Source organism: Pristis pectinata, chromosome 2 (genome assembly GCF_009764475.1).
Source record: "Pristis pectinata isolate sPriPec2 chromosome 2, sPriPec2.1.pri, whole genome shotgun sequence".
Lineage (NCBI taxonomy): Eukaryota > Metazoa > Chordata > Chondrichthyes > Rhinopristiformes > Pristidae > Pristis > Pristis pectinata.
The window spans coordinates 139,100,192-139,125,386 of record NC_067406.1 but is presented as its reverse complement, the minus strand read 5'-3'; the positions used below and the strand labels follow the sequence as shown (position 1 = coordinate 139,125,386).

Genomic DNA, 25,195 nt, shown 5'->3' with positions numbered 1-25,195 from the left:
GGCAAGAAAGGGGTGAGATCGCTAGTATAAAGAGCTGGAGCAAGAGCTGGTGGGTGATAGGTGAGGGGGTTGATGGACAGGTGAGGGAGGGAGGGAGGAGAGTGGGAAGCTGGGAGGTGGTAGGTGGAAGTGACAAAGAACTGAAGATGATGGAATCTGATAGGAGAGGACAGCGGAGCATGGAATAAAGGGAGCGAGGTGGGGAGGGGAAGGTGTGTGGGTGATGGGCACATGGAGAGGGTGGGGTTTGGTTGGATCAAGAAGACAAAGAAAAGAACAAGGGGGGAAAAGGGATAGAGGGGACTGGTTACCAGAAGCCATTTGTGTTACATTCTTTAAAAATATTGTACAATATAATTCCATGCTCACTGGCCATTTGATAAGGGTGATCACTATCACAGCAACAGTCAGCCTATTCGTGAAGCAAAGAGCTACCCCTTATAGTAAATTGGAGCAATTGATGTCAGAATGAGCAATTCCAATCAAATGAAGAATGAGTGATTCTAATCAAACACGAAAATAATTGATACTGTTGTTACCCAATGGTTGATTCCAATTGGGTAAATAATGATTGATTCCAATAGTTTGAAGATTGATTGGTTAATTCCAAATACAATTCTACCCTTTTGAAAACATGAATTATAAAGTTATTTTGGGGCCATTTTCCCTCAACTTTCCTGATCAATTCCCTTCACAGTCAGTTCCAAATCTAACTCGCTGAGGTGAAGGAAACAAATATCTGCCTCAACTGTCTGAATAGCCTGTCTTCAGTCATTCCAATAGGGGCAGGGAGACAGATGCCTGAATCAAATTTGGGGTGAAGTCGTTGACTACAATTTCAGTGCAAGGTTGACCAACATTCCAGTTCAGCCAATCCTCTTGCACCTTACGGGTATCAACTGAACAGCTTCATGAATAACTGCAACCGCTGAACACAGAAGTATTTCATAAATGTTTACCCATTGAGGAGTCTTCAGAATTCATCCAGAACTAAAGGAATAACTGCTGACACGTTGATAGAGCTGTTCAATTAGCCCCATCCACCTGCTCCTTCCAAGTAAATCTGGAATCAGTGCAGATTTCAGATTCATTTACTCATATACACCAGGGTGTAAAGAAATTCCTTGCTCGTGTGAAGCTCACAGAATAAACAGTGTACGTGGTTATAATAAATACAGCAACGAGCATTAAACAGCAGGATGGTGCAGAGATTGTAGTGCAATCTGAAGTAGAGCAAAAAAAAATGCTGAAGTGAAAATAATGGTATAGAATTAAGTCCGAGAACATGGCAGCACCACTGGGAAGGGGATGTGAGAGAGGTGCTTGGTTCAGGAGTCTGATAGCAGTGGGGAGGAAGCTGTTCTTAAGTCTGGACTTTGGGCTTTCAAGCTCCCAGAGGGTAAAAGAGAGAAAGGGGAATGGCTAGGGTGGCAGGCATTCCTGACGATAATTGTTAGCCTTCCTGAAACAACGCAACATGGACTGGATGGAAGGAAGTCAAAGTCAAAGTTGAGTTTATTGTCACATGCACAAGTACATGTATGCACAGGTGCAATGAAAAACTTACTTGCAGCAGCATCACAGGTACATAGCATTACAAAATTAAGCATCATTCACAAGAAAAACATAAATTAAACTAATTATACACAAGTTTTACATTAAAAACACAATTAGAACAAAGATAACAAAGTCCATTTTAGTGCAAAGTGTTCAGAGTGGTCACAGTCTTGCTAAACTGTAGTGATGATTCAGGTTTTGATGGTTGGTTCAAGAACCGAATGGTTGAAGGGAAGTAGCCGTTCTTGAACCTGATGATGTGGGACTTCAGGCTCTTGTACCTCCTGCTCGAAGGAGAACATCAGGGAAGAAGTCCTAAATCCCTCCCCTGATCTCACCACCATTCCACACAAGTTCTTCTGCAGGAGCCTCTGATGGGAACTCAGAAACGGGTGATAGAGGAAGGATGAAGACACTTTGACCTGAAACGTTGACAATTCTTTTCTTCCCATAGACGATACTTGACCTTCTGACTTCTTCTGGCAGATTGTGTTTTGCTCCAGATTCCAGTGGCTTTTCATGTCATTTTGATTCTTCTACCCACTTCCACACTGACCTGTCTGTCTCGGCCTTCTCCATTGCTCTGGTGACGTCAAATGCAAATTAGAACATAGAACATAGAACAGTACAGCAGAGGAACAGGCCCTTCAGCCCACGATGTCTGCACCGAACATGAAGCCAAATTAAAATAAATCCCCTCTACTTGCACATGATCCATCTCCCTCCATTCCCTGAATATCCATGTGTCTATGTAAAAGCCTCATAAACACCACTATCTTATCTGCTTCCACCACCACTCCTGGCAGCCTGTTCCAAGCACCCACCACTCTCTGTGTGAAAAACATGCCCTGCACATCTCCTTTAAACTTTCCCCCTCTCACCTGAAACGCATGTCCTCTGGTATTTGACATCTCTACTCTGGGTAAAAGATTCCAACTGTCTACCCTATCTATGCCTCTCATAATTTAATAAACCTCTGTCAGGTAGCCCCTCAGCCTCCGACACTCCAGAGAAACCACCCAAGTTTGTCCAACCTTTCCTTATAGCTCATACCTTCTAATCCAGGCAGTATCCCGGTAAAACCCTTCTGCACACTTCCAAGGCCTCCACATCCTTCCTGTAATTTTCCAGTTTCAGGTTACCCCTGGTGATCTCCTCCCACATTCACCTGTCCACCTAGTGTTCGTCTCCCTTTGCTCACCTCTCCCATCCTCTCTCCCTCCACCCCCCCCCCTTCCCCAGTTCCATATGCCCATCACCCCCTCCTCATCTGGTTCCACCTATCACCTACCAGCCTCTGTTGCTCTTGCTGGGAGTCGAACTGGTGTCGCAAGGCTGGTTGCTTCACCCTGAGTGGGGTACTTCTGGTCGCACTCGTTAAACTCCCTTTGCCCTCGAACAGGGTCACCTTGATGTCCCTCGCCCCCGCTCCCTCTCCCCCCCCCGCCTTCGTACTGTGTACACTGGCAACCTTTCCTCTTCCCTCTCAGGAAAGGTTGCCAGTGTACACAGTACGAGGGCGGGGGTGGGGGGGGGGGAGAGGGAGATAATTGACTTGCACCTTTTTCCTCCACAGGTGTTGTTTGACCTGTTGAATTCTTCTAGCTTTCTGTTTCTCCTAGCTTTCTGAAAAGGATATTGGGCATATGCAGTGGTTAGTCTAACACTATTACAGCGCCAGCGACCCGGGTTCAATTCCGGCCGCTGTCTGTAAGGAGTTTGTACATTCTCACCATGTCTGCCAGGGTTTCCTCCGGGTGCTCCGGATTCCTCCCACATTCCAAAGATGTACAGGTTAGGAAGTTGTGGGCGTGCTATGTTGGCGCTGGAAGCGTGGCGACACTTGCGGGCTGCCCCCAGAACACTCTACACAAAAAAAGATGCATTTCACTATGTGTTTCGATGTACGCTTGACTAATAAACATACCTTTTTTTAAATTTATTTTATTTTTATTTGCAGCATGGTAACAGGACCTTCCTGCCCAACGAATCCGCGCCGCCCCATTTTAAACCCAATTAACCTACCTGTACATCTTTGCAATGTGGGAGGAAACCGGAGCACCCGGAGGAAACCCACACAGACACGGGAGAACATACAAACTCCTTACAGACAGCGACGGGAATCGAACCCCAATCACTGGCGCTGTAATAATGTCGCGCTAACTGCTACGCTACCATGCCTTTGCCTCTCCGAGTCCTTGGAAAGTTGCCTGCAACATGGCTAGTGGGATGTTGTTGGCTGTCAGACAGGGAGACTGCAACTGGCTTGAGAGGTTGACTTTGAACAGCGCCCAGACGCAGAAGACTGCTTCACGTTGCACCTTCTTGGCATGGTGAGTTGCGCTGGCTGGTTAACTGACAGGTGACTGGCAAGTTCACTGGTTGAGGGCAAGTGCCATGGTGGCAATACTCTGACACACAGCAAACCAGATTAGTATCCTCATCAGTTAGGGCACTGAGTATAGAAGTTGGGAGGCCATGGTGTGGTTGTACAAGAGACTGGTGAGGCTGCATTTGGATTAGTGTGTTCAGTTCTGGTCACCCTGCTTTAGGAGGGATGTTATTAAACTGGAAAGTGTGCAGAGAAGATTTACAAGGGTGTTGCCAGGACTCGAGGGAGTGGATTATAGGGAGAGGTTGGACAGGCTTGGACCTTTTCCTTTGCAGTGTAGGAGACTGAGAGGTGATCTTATAGAGGTGTATAAGAGAGATATAGAGATGCACACAGTCCTTTTCCCAGCATTGGAGGATCAAGAACTAAAGGGCATAGGTTTAAGGTGAGATGGGAAAGATTTAATAGGAACTTGAGGGGCAACTTTTTTACACAGAGGATGGTATGTATGTGGAGTGAACTTCCAGAGGAAGTGGTTGTGGCAGGTAAAATAACATTTAAAAGACAGTTGGACAGGTACATGGATAGGAAGTGTTGAGAAGGTAACGGGCCAAATGCTGGCAAATGGGATTAGCTTGAATGGACATCTTGGTCGATATGGACCAGTGGGGCTGTAGGGCCTGTATGACTCTTATGACTCTTGAGATATTATCTACAGCCATAATATCGTAAGCTGGGCCTCTCCCCAGCGGGCTGACCTTGCGTGCCAGAAATCTGAGCTCCAGCACCCAGTAATTGGGTGGCTCCAGTGCAGTGGACACAACAATAGCTTTCGGAGACCATACCAGGAGTTTGTAAATGGATTTTGTCACACTTCCATGCTGTAAAAGATGGGTTCCAAGCACTTTACAATTCCTGTCCTGGGTTGGTACCAGACCTCCTCATGGTTCTGGACATTGCATTCAAATATCGGTGTCTGCCAAGCCTACCAACGCATAATGAGATATATCCAATATCCTTCTTCTGTAGCCTGAGTGCCCATCAGAGGCCCCCGCAGTGTGGAATGGTGGCTAGAGTGGGTGACGGGTTTACAATCAGGACCTCCTCTCTTCGACACAGACAACTTACACACCAGTTCTGAAATATCAACCATCCCGCTGCCTCCACAGAGGCTGCCTGACCCGCTGAGTTCCTCCAGCAGTTTGTTTCTCAGCTCCAGGTTACAGCATCTGCCGTCTCTTGTGTGTCTCGACACTTTACACTCTGTTCCTTGCTCAGACGCAGATTGGAGAATTGCTCCCCAAACAGCTCAGGTGCATCCCACTGAGAGACCACCTCGCTCTCCGCTTGCCTCCCAGTCATGCTGTGCTCCAAGAAAAACTCCTCCTGGCCCACCTTCTCAGCCAGTAACTAGCTTGTGCAGAAGGACTGGGAGACGGCAGTGAGTAATATGGAGGCAGATATGATAGCAACATTTACGAGACATTTAGACAGATACATGAACAGGCAGGGAATGGAGGGATATGGATCATGTGCAGGCAGATGGGATTAGTTGGGTTGGCATCATGGTTGGCACAGATACTGTGGGCCGAAGGGCCTGTTCCTGTGCTGTACTGTTCTCTGTTCTATGTTCATTCAGTGAAAAAAATCTACTTCTACTGCATGTTAGGTGGGTAAGTTAGCAGACTGTTCAGTCCTGCCTACAGCTGAACTCAGTAACGCAGATCACTATTGGTCTGGTACTGGATAGGGGAGGGGTTTGCTGTTGCGTAAGAGAGCAGAAGACTTTTATATACTCAAAAAGAAGCTGGAGCATCTGCAGATTTTTTTTTGTGTCAGACTTTTACATACTGCAAGCAAGTGAGTTTATTACTAAATTAATGATTGTGTCAAAGCTTCTGATTATTGCTAGGAAAATTGCAAAGATTCCTAATCCTGTCCATACGTTGGGCTAACCCGGAAGGAGGTACAGAAGCCTGAAGTCCCACACCAACAGGTTCAAGGACAGTTACTTCCCTTCATCCATTTGGTTCTTGAACCAAACTAATCACTGCAGTATAGCAACACTGTGACCACTTCGATTACTTTGCACTAAAATGGACTTTGTTTTTTTTGTTTTAACTGTGTCTTCTTGTAAAGATTGTGTACAATTTATGTTTTCCTTGTGAACACTGCTTGTATGATGTTATGAGCCTGTGATGCTGCTGCAAGTAAGTTTTTCGTTGCACCTGTACATACATGTACTTGTGCATGTGACAATAAACTGACCTTGGAAACTCCGATGCACTGAACACAAGAGGCTATAGAGAGTGTTGGACACAGCCAGTTATAGCTCTCCCCACCACCCAGGACATCTACCAGAGGCGATGTCTCAGGAAGGCAAAATCCATCATCAGGGACCCCCACCATCCGGTCCATGCCCTCTTCTCGATGCTGCCATCAGTCAGGAGGTACAGGAGCCTGAAGACCCACACCTCAAAGTTCGACAAAAGCTTCTTCCTCACTGCCGTCAGGTTCTTGAACCAAAAACCGTAACACTATCTCGGACTACTTTGTTTTCCTCTCTCAATCTTGCACTTAGAGTTGTTACGTTTATCTTGTTGATTATTTGCACACATGTACGTTACGTATACTTTTGCTAATCTAAGTTTATGTTAACTTATGTTTGTCCTTGTCTTTTAATGTACTGTGCTGCTGCTGCAAAATGCTACTCTTCATGGCACATGCCTTTGACAGCAATTAACTTCAACTTGAATTTAACAGCCAGGTTAAATGGAGGCTGACTAATAAAGTTTGTTATATACTTAAATAATGTAGTTCAGTCAATTCAACAGGACAGTCACAACAATATTATTAGGAAGATAGCGTAGCAACCATATTAACTGGAATAAGTCTGTACAAGCCTTGATTAATAATTGGCAAGGTGAGCTCAAATCACTGATGTCTGGGGTTTACGTAAAATGAGGAATTGAGTGATGCTTGTAACACATGACTGCCCTCTGATATGTCTGAACAAGATGAAGTGCTGTCAGAATTAGACCGTGGATACCAATCTGTTCACATACTGTGAATGCAAACAAAGTCCCAGCATACCACCCACTGTGGATTGGGCAACTTTAGTCTACTCTGTAGTGATAATTGACAACTAAACTGATAGATTAGGATCAATTAAGATAGAGCAAACTACCTACTTCTTGCTAATCAACTGTGTTGCACAAGGTGGTGGATTTTGATTGAGAATCAGTCAAAGTTGAGTTTATTGTCAGATGCACAAGTCCATGTATGCACAGATGCAATGAAAAACTTACTTGCAGCAGCATCACAGGCACATAGCATCAGATAAGCAGCACTCACAAGAAAAACATAAATTAATCATAAATTAAACATTACTTTTTCAAGAAAGAGCACAATTAGAAAAAAAAGGTCAGTTTTAGTGCAAAGTGATCAAAGTGGTCATAGTGTTGCTAAACTGTAGTGATTAGGGTTTTGCCAGTTGGTTCAAGAACTGAATGGTTGAAGGGAGGGAGCTGTTCTTGAACCTGGTGGTGTGGGACTTCAGGCTTCTGTATTGCTTACCTGATGGTAGCTGCGAGAAGATGGCATAGCCCAGATGGTGGGCATCTTTGATGACGGATGCTGCCTTTCTGAGACAGAATCTCCTGCGGATACTATCCATGGTGAGGATAACTAAACTGATAGAAGATTAGGATCTCTTCAGATAAAACAGATGGGTTTGGTGTGCTGGGAGTGAGTTGCCTCCTGTTTCCGAAGGTGCATTTTGAGATTAAAAGAGGGTGTTAGCTGGGAGTTGCCTATTCTGCATTCGGTGAATGTCGATTTTGTATCCTAACCCTTGTGTGCTCGCATCAGGTGACATTTTGGATCCAAAATGGTGCTCATAATGATCAAGAAATGCACACTACGGATCCAAAAGGACCTGTGAAATCCTTTTATTTTAAGTTTCTCTTACAGACTAAGCACGCCTTCAAGGCCAGCATTTATTGCCCTAGTTTCCCTTGAGAAGGTGGTGATGACCCCTGCTCTTGAACTGCTGCAGTCTGAGTACTAAATGCACTACATCAGTGCCAAAAGGGAAGTTCCAGGATTTTGGCCCTGAAAGAACAGAGACATTGCCAAATCTCTGACTTGGGAGAAGAGCACATGTTACAAACAACTTTGTAGATTGTGCCTATGTGGTCTTCCTGAAATTATCTGCTTGATCCCATTTCCTGCCTCTTTTCCTGAAGGAGCTGTATTCTCTTTTGGTAATTATTACTTAATCAACTGCTTTTAGGCTGTGTGTGTTTCAGCTCATATAAGCTTTGCCTAAAAGAATCTAATCTTCACCCTGAACTTCTTTTGCCGATTTTCTTGTCATCTGGCTAACAATCTTCCTGACAGTGGAAAAAGATAGGTGGAGGAGTAGGGAGTATTGAGGAGACAGGAAGGTTGCAGAGACACCTAGATAGTTTAGGAGAATGGGCAAGGAAATGGCAGATGAGATTCAATGTTGAGAGATGTGCTGTTGTACACTTTAGAAAAAGAAATAAACGGGCAGATTATTACCTAGAAGGGGAGAAAATTCAAGGTACAGAAGTAGAAAGGGACTTGGGGGTACTCGTGCAGGATACCCCAAAGGTTAACCACCAGGTCAGATCCGCCGTAAGGAAAGCGAATGCTATGTTGGCATTCATTTCAAGAGGTGTAGTGTATAAAAGTAGGGAAATGTTGATGAGGCTCTACAGGGCACTAGTGAGACCTCATTTGGAATACTGTGCGCAGTTTTGGGCCCCATATCTTAGGAAAGATGTGCTGATGTTGGAGAGGGTTCAGAGGAGATTTACGAGGATGATTCCCAGAATGAAAGGGCTTACATATGATGAGCATTTGTCAGCTCTTGGACTGTACTCACCGGAGTACAGAAGAACGAGAGGGGACCTCATAGAAACATTTATAATGTTGAAAGGACTGGACAGAGTAGATGTGGCCAAGCTGTTTCCCTTGGTGGGTGAGTCCAGGGCACAATCTTAGAATTAGAGGGTACAGGTTTAAAACAGAGATGAGGAGAAATTTCTTTAGCCAGAGGGTAGTGAATTTATGGAATCCTTTGCCACGTACAGCAGTGGAGGCCCGATCGTCGGAGGCGTTTAAGGAGGAGATAGATAGGTATCTAATTAGTCAGGGTATCAAGGGATATGGGGATAAGGCCAGAAATTGGGGCCAGAAAAGAAAAGTTTTTTTTCCCCATTTCTCATTTCTTTTTTTCTTTTTCTTTAGGTCATGGAGCAGACTCGAGGGGCCGAATGACCCACTTCTGTTCCCTTGTCTTGTGATCTTGTGAAAAAATGCACTAGAAAAATTGTTGGTAAATTTGAAAACTTCCATTAAATTTTCCCCAGAATTTTCTTTGCATCGGGGAACAGTCCCAGCTTCTCCAGTTTGTCTGCTCATCGAAATTATTCCTGGTAAATTTCAGCTGTGTTCATTTAATTGGGAAAGTGCCAGTACAAGGATGTGGGCTGAATAATCATTTCCTTGTTTTTACAAGGAAATGATTATTCAGCCCACAGCCCGCAGCTCACAAAGGAGGCACGCCAGTGCCTCTACTTCTAATGATTTTGAGGAGATTTGATGTGTCACCAAAGAGTCTTGCAAATTTCTACAGATGAACAGTGGAAAGCATTCTGACTAGTTGCATCACCACTTGGTATGAAGGCTCCAATACAGAGGAGCGCAAGAGGCTGCAGAGGGTTGTAGACTCAGCCAGCTCTATCACGGACACATCCCTCCCCACCATCCAGGACACCTTCAAGAGGCGGTGCCTCAAGAAGGCGGCATCCATCACTGAGGACCCTCACCATCCGGGACATGCCCTCTTCTCATTACTACCATCAGGGAGGAGGTACAGGAGCCTGAAGACCCATACTCGTTTCAGTAACAGCTTCTTCCTCTCTGCCATCAGATTCCTGAATGGTCCATGAACTCCTGAACACTGCCTCATTATTCCTTATTTTTGCTCTATTTATTTTGTAATTTATAGTAATGTTTATGTCTTGCACTGTACTGCTGCCACAAGACGACAAATTTCATGACATATGTCAGTGATATGTCAGTGTCTTTTCCCAGAGACTAGCGAATCTGTGGAATTCTCTGCCCAAGGAAGCAGTAGAGGCTACCTCGTTAAATATATTTAAGACACAGTTAGGTAGATTTTTGTACAGTTGGGGAATTAAGGGTTAAGGGGAAAAGGCAGGTAGGTGGATCTGAGTCCATGGCCAGATCAGCCACGATCTTATTGAATGGCAGAGCAGGCTCGACAGGCCAGATGGCCTCTTCCTGCTCCTATTTCTTATGTTCTTATAATAAACCTGATTCTGATACTGCAATAGCCTTCGATCCACTGTAAGCCAAATTCAGCAGCTGCAGTATTTTCAAACAGATCATTAATCATTTCCCCTATGTTCTTTTGCCTCCATTTCATCCCATTCTCAGCTGCAGAGCTCAGGTTTCAGATGTGACTTGGCTGAGTCCAACCTTGTGCTCACTCCGCCCCCTTCCATTTAGGATATCTGAGCTGCTTGCGTCACCAAGCGAGGAGTATTTGAAGAGTACTGGGGGATGATATGAGACATTAGCTTGCTGAGAAACCACAGTCACAACTAAATCTGCTTGACAGTCTAGTCAGTCTGAAGTCCAGAAACTTATCTGATCGACTTTGATTTCGGTACCATTCGATACAAAGGAACTGAGCACACCTCAAAGCAGCACTGAGATCAAAACAAAGAGTGGGTAAGTGTGGCAAAGGATTAAAAAGGAACTGTTATACGGTGAATGAATGTGGTCAAGGTTGTGCTGTTAACAATTGCATGGTCATTAAAACAATTTGCATGTTAATAATTTTAATCCAGACAAGTTAGGATCTCTGTTTGCAAGGTTATGATACATTTTTAATCATTTAAAATTTTCATTACAAATAACCCATGGGGATATCCCTTCATGAAAATGTCCTTTCAACTATTAAAAATGTTCCAAGGTAGAAGTCGATTGTAATGCATTCTGTTTTGGAGGTTCTGAACTCTCCACTGCCACTTGCAGTTAAACTGGTCTCTCCGTGAGCTTTCTGCTTCTGTTTGTTTCACTTTCTGTGTTGTTGAAGCAACAACAAATGGGATTGGACTATGATAACAGCAGGAGCTACTCAGCCAATTGACCTTGCTCCCCTATTCAATGGGATCGAACCTAACCTGTATCTCAGCAGCATTTATCTCTCTGTAACCCTTACTTAACAAAAACCTAAATTCTGCTTGACCTCTCAATTGATCCCTAAATTTCTGGGAGACAGAATTCCAGGTACTTACCAGTGTTTTTGCAGAATTGCTACCTAAGGAATGGTTAATGTGTTAACCTGTTATGTGCTCTAATTCTGGACTTCCCCAGTACTTCAGTAAATAGTTTATTATTGGTGCCAGAGCGTGGTGACACGTTGCAAGCTGCTCTCTACAGATCTACTCATTACCCTTACTATAATCGTTACCTGTACTCAATGTGACTGCACTGTGTAATGAATTGACCTGTACGATTGGTTTGCAAGACAAATTTTCACTGTACCTCGGTACAAGTGACAATAGTAAACCAATAACAACACCAATACCAATACCAAGTTATACCCTACTAAAATCCTTTAAATGTCATTAGCACCTTGGTTAAATAATTCCTTAAACTTCCCTATAGAAAGAACCATAAATCTAGTCCAATGTAACTTCTGCAATCTTAAAAGACTTGAAACTTCAGGAATAACAAGGCAATATTAATCTTGTAAATCTGAAATACGTACATAACCCAAATAAAAGCTTTTTGGAATTCTTAAAGAGTTCTCAGATAGCAGTGCTGTGTTTTAGATGTTGTACATCCTGTCTGGTTGCAGTGTTGTCAGATAGTGGGCTCAGGTTCTGATATCAAAGGCTTGATGACCAGGGTGGCTGTTGCACCTGAACTAATGTTTCCCCAAACGCAGTTGTTTGTCATCAATGACATTCATTTATATGACACCTTTAATCCAGAAAAATCACCCCAAGGAACTTCTCAGACGAAGAAATGTACATGAGTTACTAAGGGAGATATTAGAGAAGATGACCAAAAGCTTGGTCAAGCAGGAAGACCTCAAAAAAGATTGCAGCAGAGGGGTGGAAAGATCTGCAGAGGAATTTCCAGAGATTAGGGTCTAAGTAACTGAAGGTATGACTCCCAACAATAAGCAAAGATGCATAACAAACCAAAATTGTGAGGAGGAAATGTCTTAGGAGGATTATAGTGGTTCAGGAAGGGAGGGGAATCCTATGGAGAGATCTGAAAACGAGAATTAAATCTTTGGTTTATATTTAATGAAAGTCCAAAAATTCTTCCTATTTATTGGAGATTCTGAATATAATCCTTGGAGTTGGGTATTATTTGTCAGTAAAGTCCAGCACCTGTGTTCTAGTATAATATTTGTTTACACTGTCTTTTGTTTGCAGAATATTAGAACTTATTTGCATTTCTTTAATATTTTTGTTTGATAATCCCCTACAGGTTTAAACATGCCAAACTATAAATTAACGTACTTCAAATTGAGAGGGAGAGCGGAAACAGCTCGTTACATTTTTGCATACAGTGGAATAAACTATGAAGATGAGACAATTGAAAGATCTGTTTGGGCCCAGTTAAAACCAAGTAAGTAGTATAGATTGCAATTTACTATTGTCACCTCTGAAACTGTTGAAGGACAACTTGCATTGATGTAATGTTCTTCATGATGTCCTAAATTATTTCACAGCCAACTGGAATTGGAACTGGAGACACAAGAGGCTGCAGATGCTGGAATCTGGAGCAACAAACAATCTGCTGGAGGAACTCTGGGTTTCGACCTGAAAGGTTGACAATTTCCTTCCTCCCAAAAATGTTGCTTGACCCACTGAGTTCCTCCAGCAGATTGTTTTTTGCTCTTCGCTGGAATTTGAATTGCTTTATTCTTGTCACATGTACTGAGGTACAGTGAAAAACTTGTCTTGCATACCGTCCATACAGATCATTTTGTTACAACAGTGCATTGAGGCACTACAAGGGAAAACAATAACAGAATGTAGAATAAAATGTTACAGTTACAGAGAAAGTGCAGTGCCGGCAGACAATAAGGTGCGAGGCCATTACGAGGTAGATTATGAGGTCAGGAGTCCATCTTATTGTACTATAATGCAGTACTTCTTGAGGTGTAGTCACTATTGTGTTGTAGGAAATGGAGCAGTTTATGCACAGATAATTGAGAAGCAAAATAGCATAGACACAAGAAATTTAAAATAAAAGCAATAATTGCTGGGAATTCTCAGCAGATCAGGCAGCGCCTGTGAAGAGAGAAGCACAGTTAGCCTGTTAATCAATGGCCCTTTGTCAGAACTGGAAAAGTGGAGAATCAAGTGTGTTTTAAGTTGCAGAGATGGGGAGGAGGATAATCTGTAATAGGATGGGGACCAAGGTTGCCCAGGTGACACAATTACTTGCAGTGCTGTCCAAGATGGGTGATGGTTTGTTCATGCCAGCTGATACGTTAAACACACAGACTGATGAGCGGATAATCAGCTCTTCAGTATTGGTGATTATTTTTACTTTCATGCTCCTCTTTCTCCCAATGCACTGCCTTGTCCGACGGATGGAAGTAGAAATCAGATTTTTCAGTGAGGGTCCTTCTTGCCTTGGATGGATTCACTTTGTGTCAATGCTGGTACTCAAAAATGTGTGGTTTTGATTTGATGTTTAAGGGCAGGGGTGGAGAATCGATGAATGTAAGCTTGACTCAAGATTAAAAGGGAGATTAATACAGGAAGCTAGTAACATTCTGACACCTTTTCTCATGAGGTTTCAAAGCAGGGCTAAGAGAAGTTCAAAAAGTTCTGAATATTCACCATGAGAGAATGTATAGACTGTTAAGATATCTTTAAGTTAATAAAGAGAGCATAGAGATGCAGCTAGTTGGGCTGTTGCCTCACAGCTCCAACAACCCGGGTTCAATCCTGAGCCCTGGTGCAGTCTGTGTGGAGTTTCCGTGTCCCCTCTGTGACTGTGTTGGTTTATTCTTGGTGTCCTGGTTTCCTCCCACATCCCAAAGGTTTGCGGGTTGGTAGGTAATTGACCGCTGTAAATTACCTGCAGCGTGTCGGTGAGTGGCAGAATGTGGGGGAGGTTAAAGGGAACGTGTGGAGAACAAATTACATGGAAAATTTAGTGGGATGTAAAACAGGATTACTCTGTGGGTTGGCATCGACCTGTTAGGCTGACGTGGCCTCCTTCAACCTTGAAGGAAAATATGACTGAGCATAATTTCAGAATAAAGACAGAGATGAGAATTAATTCTTCTCTCAGAAGATTGTGAATCTTTGGATTTCTCTACCTTCAGAGAGTTGTGGTGGCTGAGTCATTGAATGTATTCAAGTTTGAGCTAGATAGGTTTTGGTCTATGGTGGAGTCAAGGGTTAGGGGGATTGGGCAGGAAGTGGTGCTGAGACCGATTATCTGACTAACTACAATCTCATTGAATGGTAGAGAAGCTTCAGAGACAGATGGTATGACTCCTGCTCCTAATTCTTATATTCTTGCCAATTTTATTGTCATGTACACAAGTACAGTGAGGAACAGGTACAATGAAAAACTTGCTTGCAGCAGCATCACAGGCATGTAGATTCAGACAATATAGAGCATAAGTCATACATAAATTATACAAGATAGTGAAGAAAAAAGTGCACAAAACATTAGTACAGAAAAAAACACACTCAAGAGGCAGTCTGTAGTGTTCCATTGCTGAGGTGGGATTAGGTTTGTGCAGGTCAGTTCAAGAACCCCATGGTTGTTGGAAAAATAACTGTTCCTGAACCTGGTGGTGTGGGACTTCAGGCTTCTGTGCCTCCTGCCCGATGGTAGCAGTGAGAAGATGGCATGGCCCAGATGGTGAGGATCCTTGATGATAAATGCCACCTTCTTTTGAGGCAGCACCTCCTGTAGATGCTGGCAGTGGTGGGGAGAGCTGTGTCCGTGATGGACTGGGCTGTGTCCACTCCTCTTTGCAGCCTCTTGCATTCCTTTGCATTGGAATTGCCGTACCAGGCCGTAATGCAACCAGTCAGGATTCTTATGGTCAAACTGAAATGGGGAGAATGTTTCGACTTGTGGGAAAACCCAGAATGAGGGGCCTAACTACATTAGTTACCAATAAATCTGATCAGGTGATAAAGATATTTTTTTACTCAGAGAGTTGTGAGAATTTGGAACTCACAATCAGAAGAAGTGGCCGAGGTTAATAACCGGTTTCCAAAGCAGTAGAAGGACATGTTGAAAGTGAGATGAGGTAAGCAGACTGAGAGAGAACACAGAGAAGGTAGATGATTGGAAAAGCTTCCCCACAGCAGAGGAGTCTAAAGCGAGAGAGCACAAGTTTAAGGTCAGGGTAAGAGATTTAGTTGGGATCTGAGGAAGAACATTTTCACCCAGCGGTTGTTTGGAATATGGAAGGCACGGCCTCAGGGGAAGGAGAAGGCACGTACTCTCCTAATACTTAAAGCACATCTGGACAAGCACCTGAATTGCTAAAGTATGGAAGGCTATGGACTTCCGTCTTGGAACCTCGCAGCCTAATGGCATGAACATTGAATTCTCCCACTTCAGGTAATCCCCACACCCCTTCCCCACAAAACCCCCACCACCACCCTGCTTCTCTTCTTCCCTTTCCTAGCCTCTTTTTTTTCTACCTTTTTTTCCTCTCTCTCCCTACCTTTGACCCATCCCCCAGTGGATCTGCTTCCCCTGCACCTGCCTATCACTCTTACCTGCATCTACCTATCACCACCTTGTGCCCACCCCACCTCCTCTCTTTTGTCCACCCATCACTGCTCTGCTTTTCCCTCCTATATATCGGGCTTCCCCTTTTCCTATCTTCAGTCCTGAAGAAGGGTCCTGACCCCAAACATTGACCGCCTGCTTTTCTCCACGGATGCTGCCTGGCCTGCTGAGTTCCTCCAGCATCATCGTGTTTTTCATCTAGATTCCAGAACCTGCAGTCCTTTGTTTCTCAAGGCTATGGACTAAATTAATTTACTAAAAAAGATTTATGAGGATGTTACCGGGACTGGAGGGCTCGGGTCTGAAGGAAAGGCTGGAATAGGCTCTGACTTTTTCCCTGCAGTGTAAGAGGCTGAGGGGTGACCTTATAGAGGTTTATAAAATCATGAAACTCATGAGGAGCATGGATAAGGTGAATGGCCAAAGCTATTTCCCCAGGGTAGGAGAGTCCAAAAGTAGAAGGCATAGGCTTAAGGTGAGAGGGGAGAGATTTAAAAGAGACCTGAGGGGAAATTTTTTCACACAGAGGGTGGTGGGTATATGCATCAAGCTGCCAGAGGAAGTAGTAGAGGTGGGTACAATTACAATGTTTAAAAGGCATTTGGACAGGTACATGAATGGGAAAAGTTTAGAGAGATGTGGGCTAAAGACAGGCAAATGGGACTAGCTCAGAAAGGCAACTTGGTCAGCACAGATGAGTTGGGCCGAAGGGCCTGTTAACGTGCTGTATAGCTCTATAACTCTCCATGCTGGTAAATGGGATTAGTATAAATAGATAATTAATAAGTAGGGCGGCACAGTAGTGTAGCGGTTAGCGTAACGCTTTACAGCGCCAGCGACCCTGGTTCAATTCCCGCTGCTGTCTGTAAGGAGCTTGTACGTTCTCCCCTTGTCTGCATGGGTTTCCTCTGGGTTTTCCGTTTCCTCCCACTTTCCAAAGACATACGGCTTAGGAAGTTGTGGGCATGCTATGTTGGCGCCGGAAACGTGGCGACACTTGCGGGCTGCCCCCAGAACACTCTGTGCAAAAGATGCATTTCACTGTGTGTTTCGATGTATCTGTTGGTAGTTGGGATGGATACAGTGGATTTGTGTTGTATGACCTAAGAAGTCTATGCCTTTGAGTATAGTTGGGTTGAGCATCTTGCTTCTGCCCTGTATACCCTGTACAATTTTATGTAGGTTTGAAGCCAGGATTGAAAGTTTACATTTGGCTTTGACGGGAAGTTAGCTCAATACATGAGGGAGAAAGGAATAGGAGGACATGCTGACATTGGGAGACTATGTAATATGGGAAGAGGCTTGTGGTGAATAAATACCATCGTGGGTCAATGGGCCAAATGACACTGTGCTTCAAATTCTGAGAGGAAAGTCCTTGTAGCCTGAGCTCCTGATAACAGTATGGGTGTGGTTGACAAATATAAACTAAAGGAGGAGACCAATTGACCTGACAGTCAGGGTTACTTACAAAGAAATTGCAATGACCAATTTATATGTAATAATCTCATGTCTCCATGTCTTTTCTTTTCTTCAGTATTTGATATAGAGTGGGTAACTTTTTCAATAATACAATGTGGTGAATAGAAAAGCCTTTTAATCCCTTCTCATTATGTGTACCAAATTTTAAAGTCAAATTAGCCCTGGTTGTTTTGCTGTCTGGTTTCCTTCAATAATTTGGAGCAGGTGATGAGTTTCTGGAAACCACAGCATAGTTTAGTAGCACTGTGTTGCACAGTGCACTCTTGATGCCTTTGATGCTGTGAAGCAGTTCCTTTGTTTAATACAAAAACTACTGCAGAAATAAGGAAATATAGATCAGAATGTCCAGAAACACTGTGGGTCAGGCAGTACCGAGAAAAAGAGATAATATTCCTTTTTCAGTATTGGAACTTTGGCATTGTTGTTGTGAGTTTTAGGAGTTTGTAATTGGTTTATTATTTCACATGTACCAAGACAGTGAAAAGCTTTTGTTTGCCTACCATTCAAGCAGATCAGAATCAGGTTTATTATCACTGACATATGTCGTGAATTTTTTTTGTTTTGCAGCAGCAGTACAGCGCAAGACATAAAGACATAAAATTTCTATAAGTTACAGAAATAAATAAATAGGGCAAAAGATGAATAACGAGGTAGTGTTCATGGGTTCATACACCTTTCAGAAATCTGATGGCAGAGGGGAAGAAGTTGTTTCTGAAACGCTGAGTGCGGGTCTTCAGGCTCCTGAATCTCCTCCCCAGTGGTAGTAACGAGAAGAGGATATGCCCTGGTGGTGAAGGTTCTTAATGATGGATGCTGCCTTCTTGAGGCACCGCCTCTTGAAGATGTCCTCAATGGCAGGGGGGGTTGTGATGGAGCTCGCTGAGTTTATAACCCTCTGCAGCCTCTTGTGATGCTGTGCATTGGAGTTTCCATACTAGGCGGTGATGCAACCAGTCAGAATGCTCTCCATCATACATCTGTAGAAATTTGCAAGAGTCTTCGGTGACGTACCGAATCTCCTCAAACTCCTAATGATGTAGAGCAGCTGGCGAGCCTTCTTCATGATTGCATCGATGTGTTGGGCAGTCATGAAGATCATTCCATACCCAAGTATATTGAAGTAGCACAAAGGGAAAAATAATGGCAGAATGTAGAATAAAGTGTTAAAGAGAAAGCACAGTGCAGGTGGACAATAAGGTGCAAGGGCCATGATAAGGTAGAATGACAGATCAAGGGTTGAGACAGATTATCTATCTGTTCCACATATATTTTGAGTGAATAAGATAACATGATAGACCAGTATAGCTGATATCATATCCAATGTTTTCAATGCTGATGCAGAGAGTGGATTTAATTTGTCTGCCTGACTTCTGTTCTAGCTCTGCTGTTTAAACAACTCCCGATTCTGAAGGTCGATGAAATTGAACTTAACCAGAGCACTGCCATTGCAAGGTATCTGGCCAGAGAAACAGGTAAAGTTAATCATTATTTTCCCTTTCATTGTCTGTACTTGTGTGTTGATGCAGTGATACGATGATTAGTTCAATGTGATCTCATTGACAATGATACATTTATCGACATAACTCGCACATTTTCCTAACTTCCTTTCATCCTTTCCTAGGCTTAGCTGGGAAAAGCAACATTGAGCAAGCTCAAGTGGATGCCATTGTGGACACAATAAATGATTTCATGAACCTGTTCCCTTGGACGGAGAGGGACGAGGCTGTGAAGGTAAGACCGAGTTTGAACTTTGTATGATGTTGCAGTGTCTGTGGTGTTGATATCAAATTAGCAGGTTGCATTTTTGCTGCATTTGGATGTTCAAATTCACAGAGGGGTTATGAGAATCTAGACCCGTTATATTTGCTCCCTTAAAGCCTACCGATACTAACCCAGAACCTTAGGAGTTTAGTTGATCATCATTGATGGATCTCTCTCTTTTCGAACTCTGGGAGACAGACTATCATTGCCAGGGAAGTCATTGGTCTTGCTCCCCACAACTTCTCCAGTACTTTCTGTGATAATAATTACCTTTAGTCCCTTTCTTCCTTTGACTCTCTCCTTATTCTGCTGCGTTATGTCCTTTAAACAGATGCAAAATATTTATTTAACCCTTCTGCCATTTCTTTATTCCCTATTATAACTTCACCGGCCTTTAATTCCTAGGAACCCATGATTATTTTTACTGCTTCCTTTATGTAAGTGCAAAAGTTCTTAGTAATAGAGTCGTGCAGCACAGAAACAGGCCCTTTGGCCCGCCACATCCCTGCTGACCCTTTTGTGCATCTGCACTGATCCCATTTGCCCTGTATCCTTCTATGCCTTGCGTGTTCAAGTGTCTGTCTAAGTGGGTCTTAAACGTAATAATTGTGCCTGATTCCAAACCTCCTCTGGCAGCATATCCAGGATATCTCCTAATTTAAGATGTTCCTTCAGAACTACCTCTCAGGTAGACTTCTGGTCATCTGTCTTACAAATTTATATCTGATTAGCTTCCTTGAGGAACATTTTTGGTCACTTCAGCCAGTCATAGGTGCTCAATGTATGCAAGTTTGTATGCTTTAAAAAATACTTTTTTAATCATTGGTCCTTCTCATAACTCTCCCATTTATTTGGTTTGCTATTATTGGTACCAGTAGAAGGCTCTTTTATTTAATCTAATAATGGAGAAAGAAAAACTGAGTTAATGTTACAAGTGGAATGACCTTATATCAGAACTGACACAAACAGGAAAGGTTGGTTATCTGATGTTATTCTCTTGGATATTTTACTTTTTCGGTAATGTAGACTTGACAGACTGCAGTACTGTATCGAAGATCAATATCGTGTCCTGAGGGTTGAAGATCCATGCTGTGGGATCACTTTGCAGAATTGTGCAAGGATGAGCCTGAACTTTCAGTTGTCTCCACAGTTTCCCATTGCCCCACTGCAACTTAAAACATTCACTCACTCTTAAAGCTTTGATGGAAGGTCATTGACCTAAATGTTAAGCACATTTCTCTCTCCATAGATACTGCCTGACCCGTTGAGTACTTCCAACACTGTTTTTATTGTTGAACCATTGTAAGATTCACTGCAATTTGGCACTGACAGTTGAGAAGCAATGTCTTCTGTGAGAGAACCTCTCTCTCAATCCTAATTTTCTGCAACACTTACAAAAGAGTATAAGGGAATTTCAGAGTTAATCAATCCATCTAATCATTCTTTCTCCCTCAAGTACTTAAGTACTACTTACCTGAAGTACTCCATGTGGGAGCACCTTCCACAGTCTAATCACTCTACAAATTGGTCTGGAATTGTACGAGTGACTAACTTATACAGGTGAACCCTATGATTCCACTGCAACTCCACTTGCTACTCTGTCCATTGTCAGCTTGAAGCAAATCATTTCAACCTTGGAATCCCTGATGATACCAAGATGAGCTTCCAGCTCAAAGATGACTTTGCTGCCAGGGTTATGGCTCACATTTACTTGTAAGTTTGCTGTCTTAGCTGGTTGTTTATCTGCAATAGATAATAAATTTCTTCTTTCCAGCAAAAGATGAATGAAGATATTGTCACCAATAACATACCCATACTTCTGGATGGCTTGTGCAAACTCCTGGGGGACCGAACTTGGTTTGTTGGTGATTCAGTGAGTATAACTTAATGAACTTTATCACGACAACTAATAATAGTAAAACAAACATCACGTCATCTGTCACTTGTCAGCCCAGTTTGCATCCTATCGATGTCCCATTGTAACCCTTGACAACCTTCCACACTATCCACAACACCACCAACCTTTGTGTCATCTGCAAACTTACTAACCCACCCTTCCACTTCTTCATCCGAGTCATTTATAAAAATCACAAAGAGCAGGGGTCCCAGAACAGATCCCCGCGGAACACCACTGGTCACAGACCTCCAGGCAGAATATGCTCCATCTACAACCACCCTCTGCCTTCCACGGGCAAGCAGACAAACACAATTTCTTACTCTCGTTCCCCTCACCCAATCCAGTGGCTGTTAGTTTACCTAATGAGCAGCTTTGCAACATCGAGCGGCCCAGATTCCACTCCCTAAACTACGTACAGCTAAATACCAGTCCTGAAGAAGCATCTCGACTTGAAACGTCGACTGTCCATTTCCCTCTCCGGATGCCGCCTGACCTGCTGAGTTCCTCCAGTAGCTCTTTTTTTTGCTCCAGCTGAATCCCAGCCATTTTGCTTTATCAATTATTAATGATCATGTTCTTTAACTTTGAAAAAAAACCTAACATTAAATCTATTTTTCTTTATAGGTTACCTGGGCAGATTTTCACTGGGCTGTCTGTTCCATCACCCTCAGCAGCCTAAATGCCGACTTGCATAACTATCCCAAATTGTTAGCCTTGAAGGAACGAGTTGAAGCTCTCCCTCAAATTGCAGCCTGGATAGAACAAAGACCAAAAACTCCACTGTAAAGTTACAGCATCAAGTTCTCTGGAAAAACTATTACAGCACTTAAATGGATTTTTACATTTACAGACTAATGTATGACTCTTTGAGCAGTAATTTCAAATTGCATATGCCAGCCTTGGTCTTGTAATTACTATAGATTTCAGTAATACAAGCTTTAAGTTTCTAATTTGTTAACCTGTTAGGGGAGAGGCTGTAAAACAAGGCGTGCATTCCCTCCATTAAAAGGGTGATCTAATGGAGGCATTTAAAGGATCTGATAGATTTGGTGGACAAGGCTGACCCTAAATGGCCTAACTCTAATTTCATGCAATGTGAAAAAGCATTTCTTCATAAAGGGCTGTGAAAATCAATAACCTTCGCTCACAAAAAACTGGGGTTTTAGTGAGATAATTCAGAATGGGAGTGATACATTTTTTGATAGTATGGGATGAGGGATTGAGATAAAATGTAATTAAGATGCAGATCAACCTCAGGGCCAGACTGGCATCCAGCTACTCAACACAACACTTGGGATGAAATGGGGCAGTTGTCATCCTAGCTTGTTTTGTGACTCCTGGGATATTGTCTTCTTTATGTTGGACTGAACGATTTAAATTAACAATTTAGACAATGAAATATAAACCACAATTTCTGAATTTGCAGACGATACTAAATTTTAACACCAAGGGGGATTGTGCCAGATGACAAGATATTCATAGCCTTGAGGTATAGACATGCTGGGAAATTTCAGCAAGTGACGTGCTAAGCTTCAGTTCGTTGAAAATAAAGAAATTAAGTAAAAGGACGAATGGGATCTTGGCATACAAACCAGCCACTAAAAGTATCAGACATTAGAGGAGATATTTTTGGAGTACTGGAACTGAGAAATAGTGCAGTTGTGCTAAACATTCATTCTCTATTGTTTAGATTACACTGGAAATACTACATACATATTATTATACATAGGAATCAGGTAAAGATTTCTAAAAATTGCAGCAGAAATGTGAAGGGATCAACATGATGGGTACCATAATTCTCGAAAAAAAGGCTGAGGGAAGAGGCCTTTGTAATTTTATGTTTTGATGGAATGAAGGAGGGAACAACAAAACTGGAGGCCATCAATGTAAGCCCAGAAATGAAGTAGGGAATTCAGAATAAACACCATTACCTGTAGAGGTGCGAATGTGAAGTGGTTTGAGATGAACAGTAGATGTTAACTTGGATATACATCTAAATGTGTAATTCTCTACCAAAAATTACAGTTACCAATACTGCAACAGGGATATTTATTCATCTAAGCATTTCAACATAATTAACGGGAACAGTATGTTATTATGTAATAAAGGTAGCTTTGCAACAATTTCGTTAGTTGTGGCTTTCTGAAAGATGAACTATTGTCCTTGGTATTGGTATTGGTTTATTATTGTCACTTGTACCGAGGTACAGTGAAAAACTTGTCCTGCATACTGATCGTACAGGTCAATTCATTACACAGTGCAGTTACATTGGGTTAGTACAGAGTGCATTGAGGTAGTACAGGTAAAAACAGTAACAGTACAGAGTAAAGTGTCACAGCTACAGACAAAGTGCACAACAAAGCAGATCGTGAGGTCATAGTCCATCTCATCGTATAAGGGAACCATTCAGTAGTCTTATCACAGTGGTGTAGAAGTTGTCCTTAAGTCTGGTGGTACGTGCCCTCAGGCTCCTGTATCTTCTACCCGATGGAAGAGAAGAGAGAATGTCTCGGGTGGGTGGGGTCTTTGATTATGCTGGCTGCTTCCAATACAGCAAGAGGTAAAGACAGAGTCCAAGGAGGGGAGGCTGGTTTCCGTGATGCGCTGGGCTGTGTCCACAACTCTCTGCAGTTTCTTGCAGCTCTGGGCAGAGCGGTTGCCGTACCAAGTTGTGATACATCCAGATAGGATGCTTTCTATGGTGCATTGATAAAAGTTGGTGAGTGTCAAAGGGGACAAACAGACTTTCTTTAGCCTCCTTACCTGTTCAGTTTATCAATTACTTCCAAAAACAAATTGTGCATGCAACTTGCCTGCACTGTATATTCCAGGAAGGGAATCAAATCATTGAGTGATGATTTGTCAGAGTCATCGTCAGAGGGTCATAAAGCACGGAAATGAGCCCTTTGGCCCAGAGTCAGTGCCAACCACTAAGCACCCACCCACACTAACTCCACACCAATCCAGTATTTTTAGTTTTATTCCCCTCAACTCCCCCAGATTCGACCACTCACCAACATACTCAGCCACTTACCGCAGCCAATTAATCTACCAACTGCCATGACTTTGGAATGCGGGAGGAAACTGGAGTACCCAGAAGAAACCCATGCGGTCACAGGGAGAAGGGGCAAGTTCCACAAGGGATGTCAAGATTACAAACTGTTTGTTGAAGCTACGTTGAATTCTTACCTGCTGTGTCACTCTGCCCCCCTCACTTAGTTGCTTCTTGTGAGCTTCACTTGAAGCTCTTGTTGCTTCGAGAGCTTCACTGCAAACCTCTTGTTAAGTCGATGACAGTGCTGAGACCATTGGTGTTGGTTTATTATTGTCATGTGTACTGAACTACAGAGAAAAGTGTTTGTTTTGCATGCCATCCAGACAGATCATTCCATTCATAAGTACAATGAGGTAGTAAAAAGGAAAACAGAATGCAGAATATTGTGTTGTTAGAGAAAGTGCAGTGACGGGAAACAAATAAATTGCAAGAGCCACAACACTGTCATCAGACTCTTGAACGGATGTATAACAGGTCAGTTCAAGAGTCCAATAACAGGATAGAAATGTCTTTGAGTCTGGTGGTACTCGCTTTTAAGCTTTTGCATCTTCTGCCCCACGGGGTGGGAGGGGTTCTTGATTATATTAGCTGCTTTCCCCGTGGTAGGAGTCAATGGAGGAGGCTGATGTGATAATGGAGGGGAGGTGGTGCTGATGTGACATTTGTGAATATTAAATGGGACAGTGGAAGTTTTGGGTTTAATATTACCATTGTGTGAAAAGTAATTTAAATATTTTTCTGGCATTAAATAGGCTTAACAGCATCTATAACCCCTAGAAAATAATGATATCCCGAATCAGTGTCATTAACGATCTTGCAAATTTCAGAGAATGCATTGTTAATTTTGTAACAATTGAACCTTGAACAATTGGAAGTCGTATTTAATTGGTTTATGGGATAACTCATGTACATTTTAAATTCCCCCACCTTTGTGCTGATTTGACTGACAATATCCAGATTGTGCCAGAATCAGGAATATACAAAGCTGACAGAAATTTCCTAGGTCCCACCTACAGGTCCTCTCCAGCTTATAAACGTTTGACTTATGTACATACATATGAACGAGTGTTTGGGAGACTGGTGGGATGGATCTGCCGGCTGCAGTGGGGCTGCAGGCATTTTCTGCTGTGGGGGAACATGGCCTGTGACTGCATTTCCATTCTCACCACCATTAACCTCCAGCCTTTTCTGTTTATTGCCAACTTTAAAACTGGAAATGGAAGTCCTACAAGAAATATTTTAGTACTGTATA

General features: G+C 42.9%; 1 protein-coding gene across 1 annotated transcript; it reads left to right on the top strand.

Moving 5' to 3' along the window:
• The first annotated feature begins 10,460 nt into the window (after window positions 1–10,460).
• LOC127567334 (hematopoietic prostaglandin D synthase-like) lies at window positions 10,461–23,011 on the top strand. Its single transcript, XM_052010109.1, has 6 exons — window positions 10,461–10,678; window positions 12,458–12,598; window positions 18,610–18,702; window positions 18,852–18,961; window positions 20,766–20,864; window positions 21,513–23,011. The coding sequence occupies exons 2-6, from the start codon at window positions 12,466–12,468 to the stop codon at window positions 21,672–21,674; spliced, it is 597 nt and encodes a 198-aa protein (XP_051866069.1). The 5' UTR covers window positions 10,461–10,678; window positions 12,458–12,465; the 3' UTR covers window positions 21,675–23,011.
• Window positions 23,012–25,195: the final 2,184 nt, after the last annotated feature.

Excerpts from the sequence above, each read along its gene's own strand:
- LOC127567334 (XM_052010109.1), top strand. The coding sequence starts at position 12,466 with ATGCCAAACTATAAATTAACGTACTTCAAATTGAGAGGGAGAGCGGAA. Across the intron at positions 18,962-20,765 it reads AGAGGGACGAGGCTGTGAAG|CAAAAGATGAATGAAGATAT; the intron begins GTAAGACCGAGT and ends TCTTCTTTCCAG. Across the intron at positions 20,865-21,512 it reads CTTGGTTTGTTGGTGATTCA|GTTACCTGGGCAGATTTTCA; the intron begins GTGAGTATAACT and ends TTTTCTTTATAG.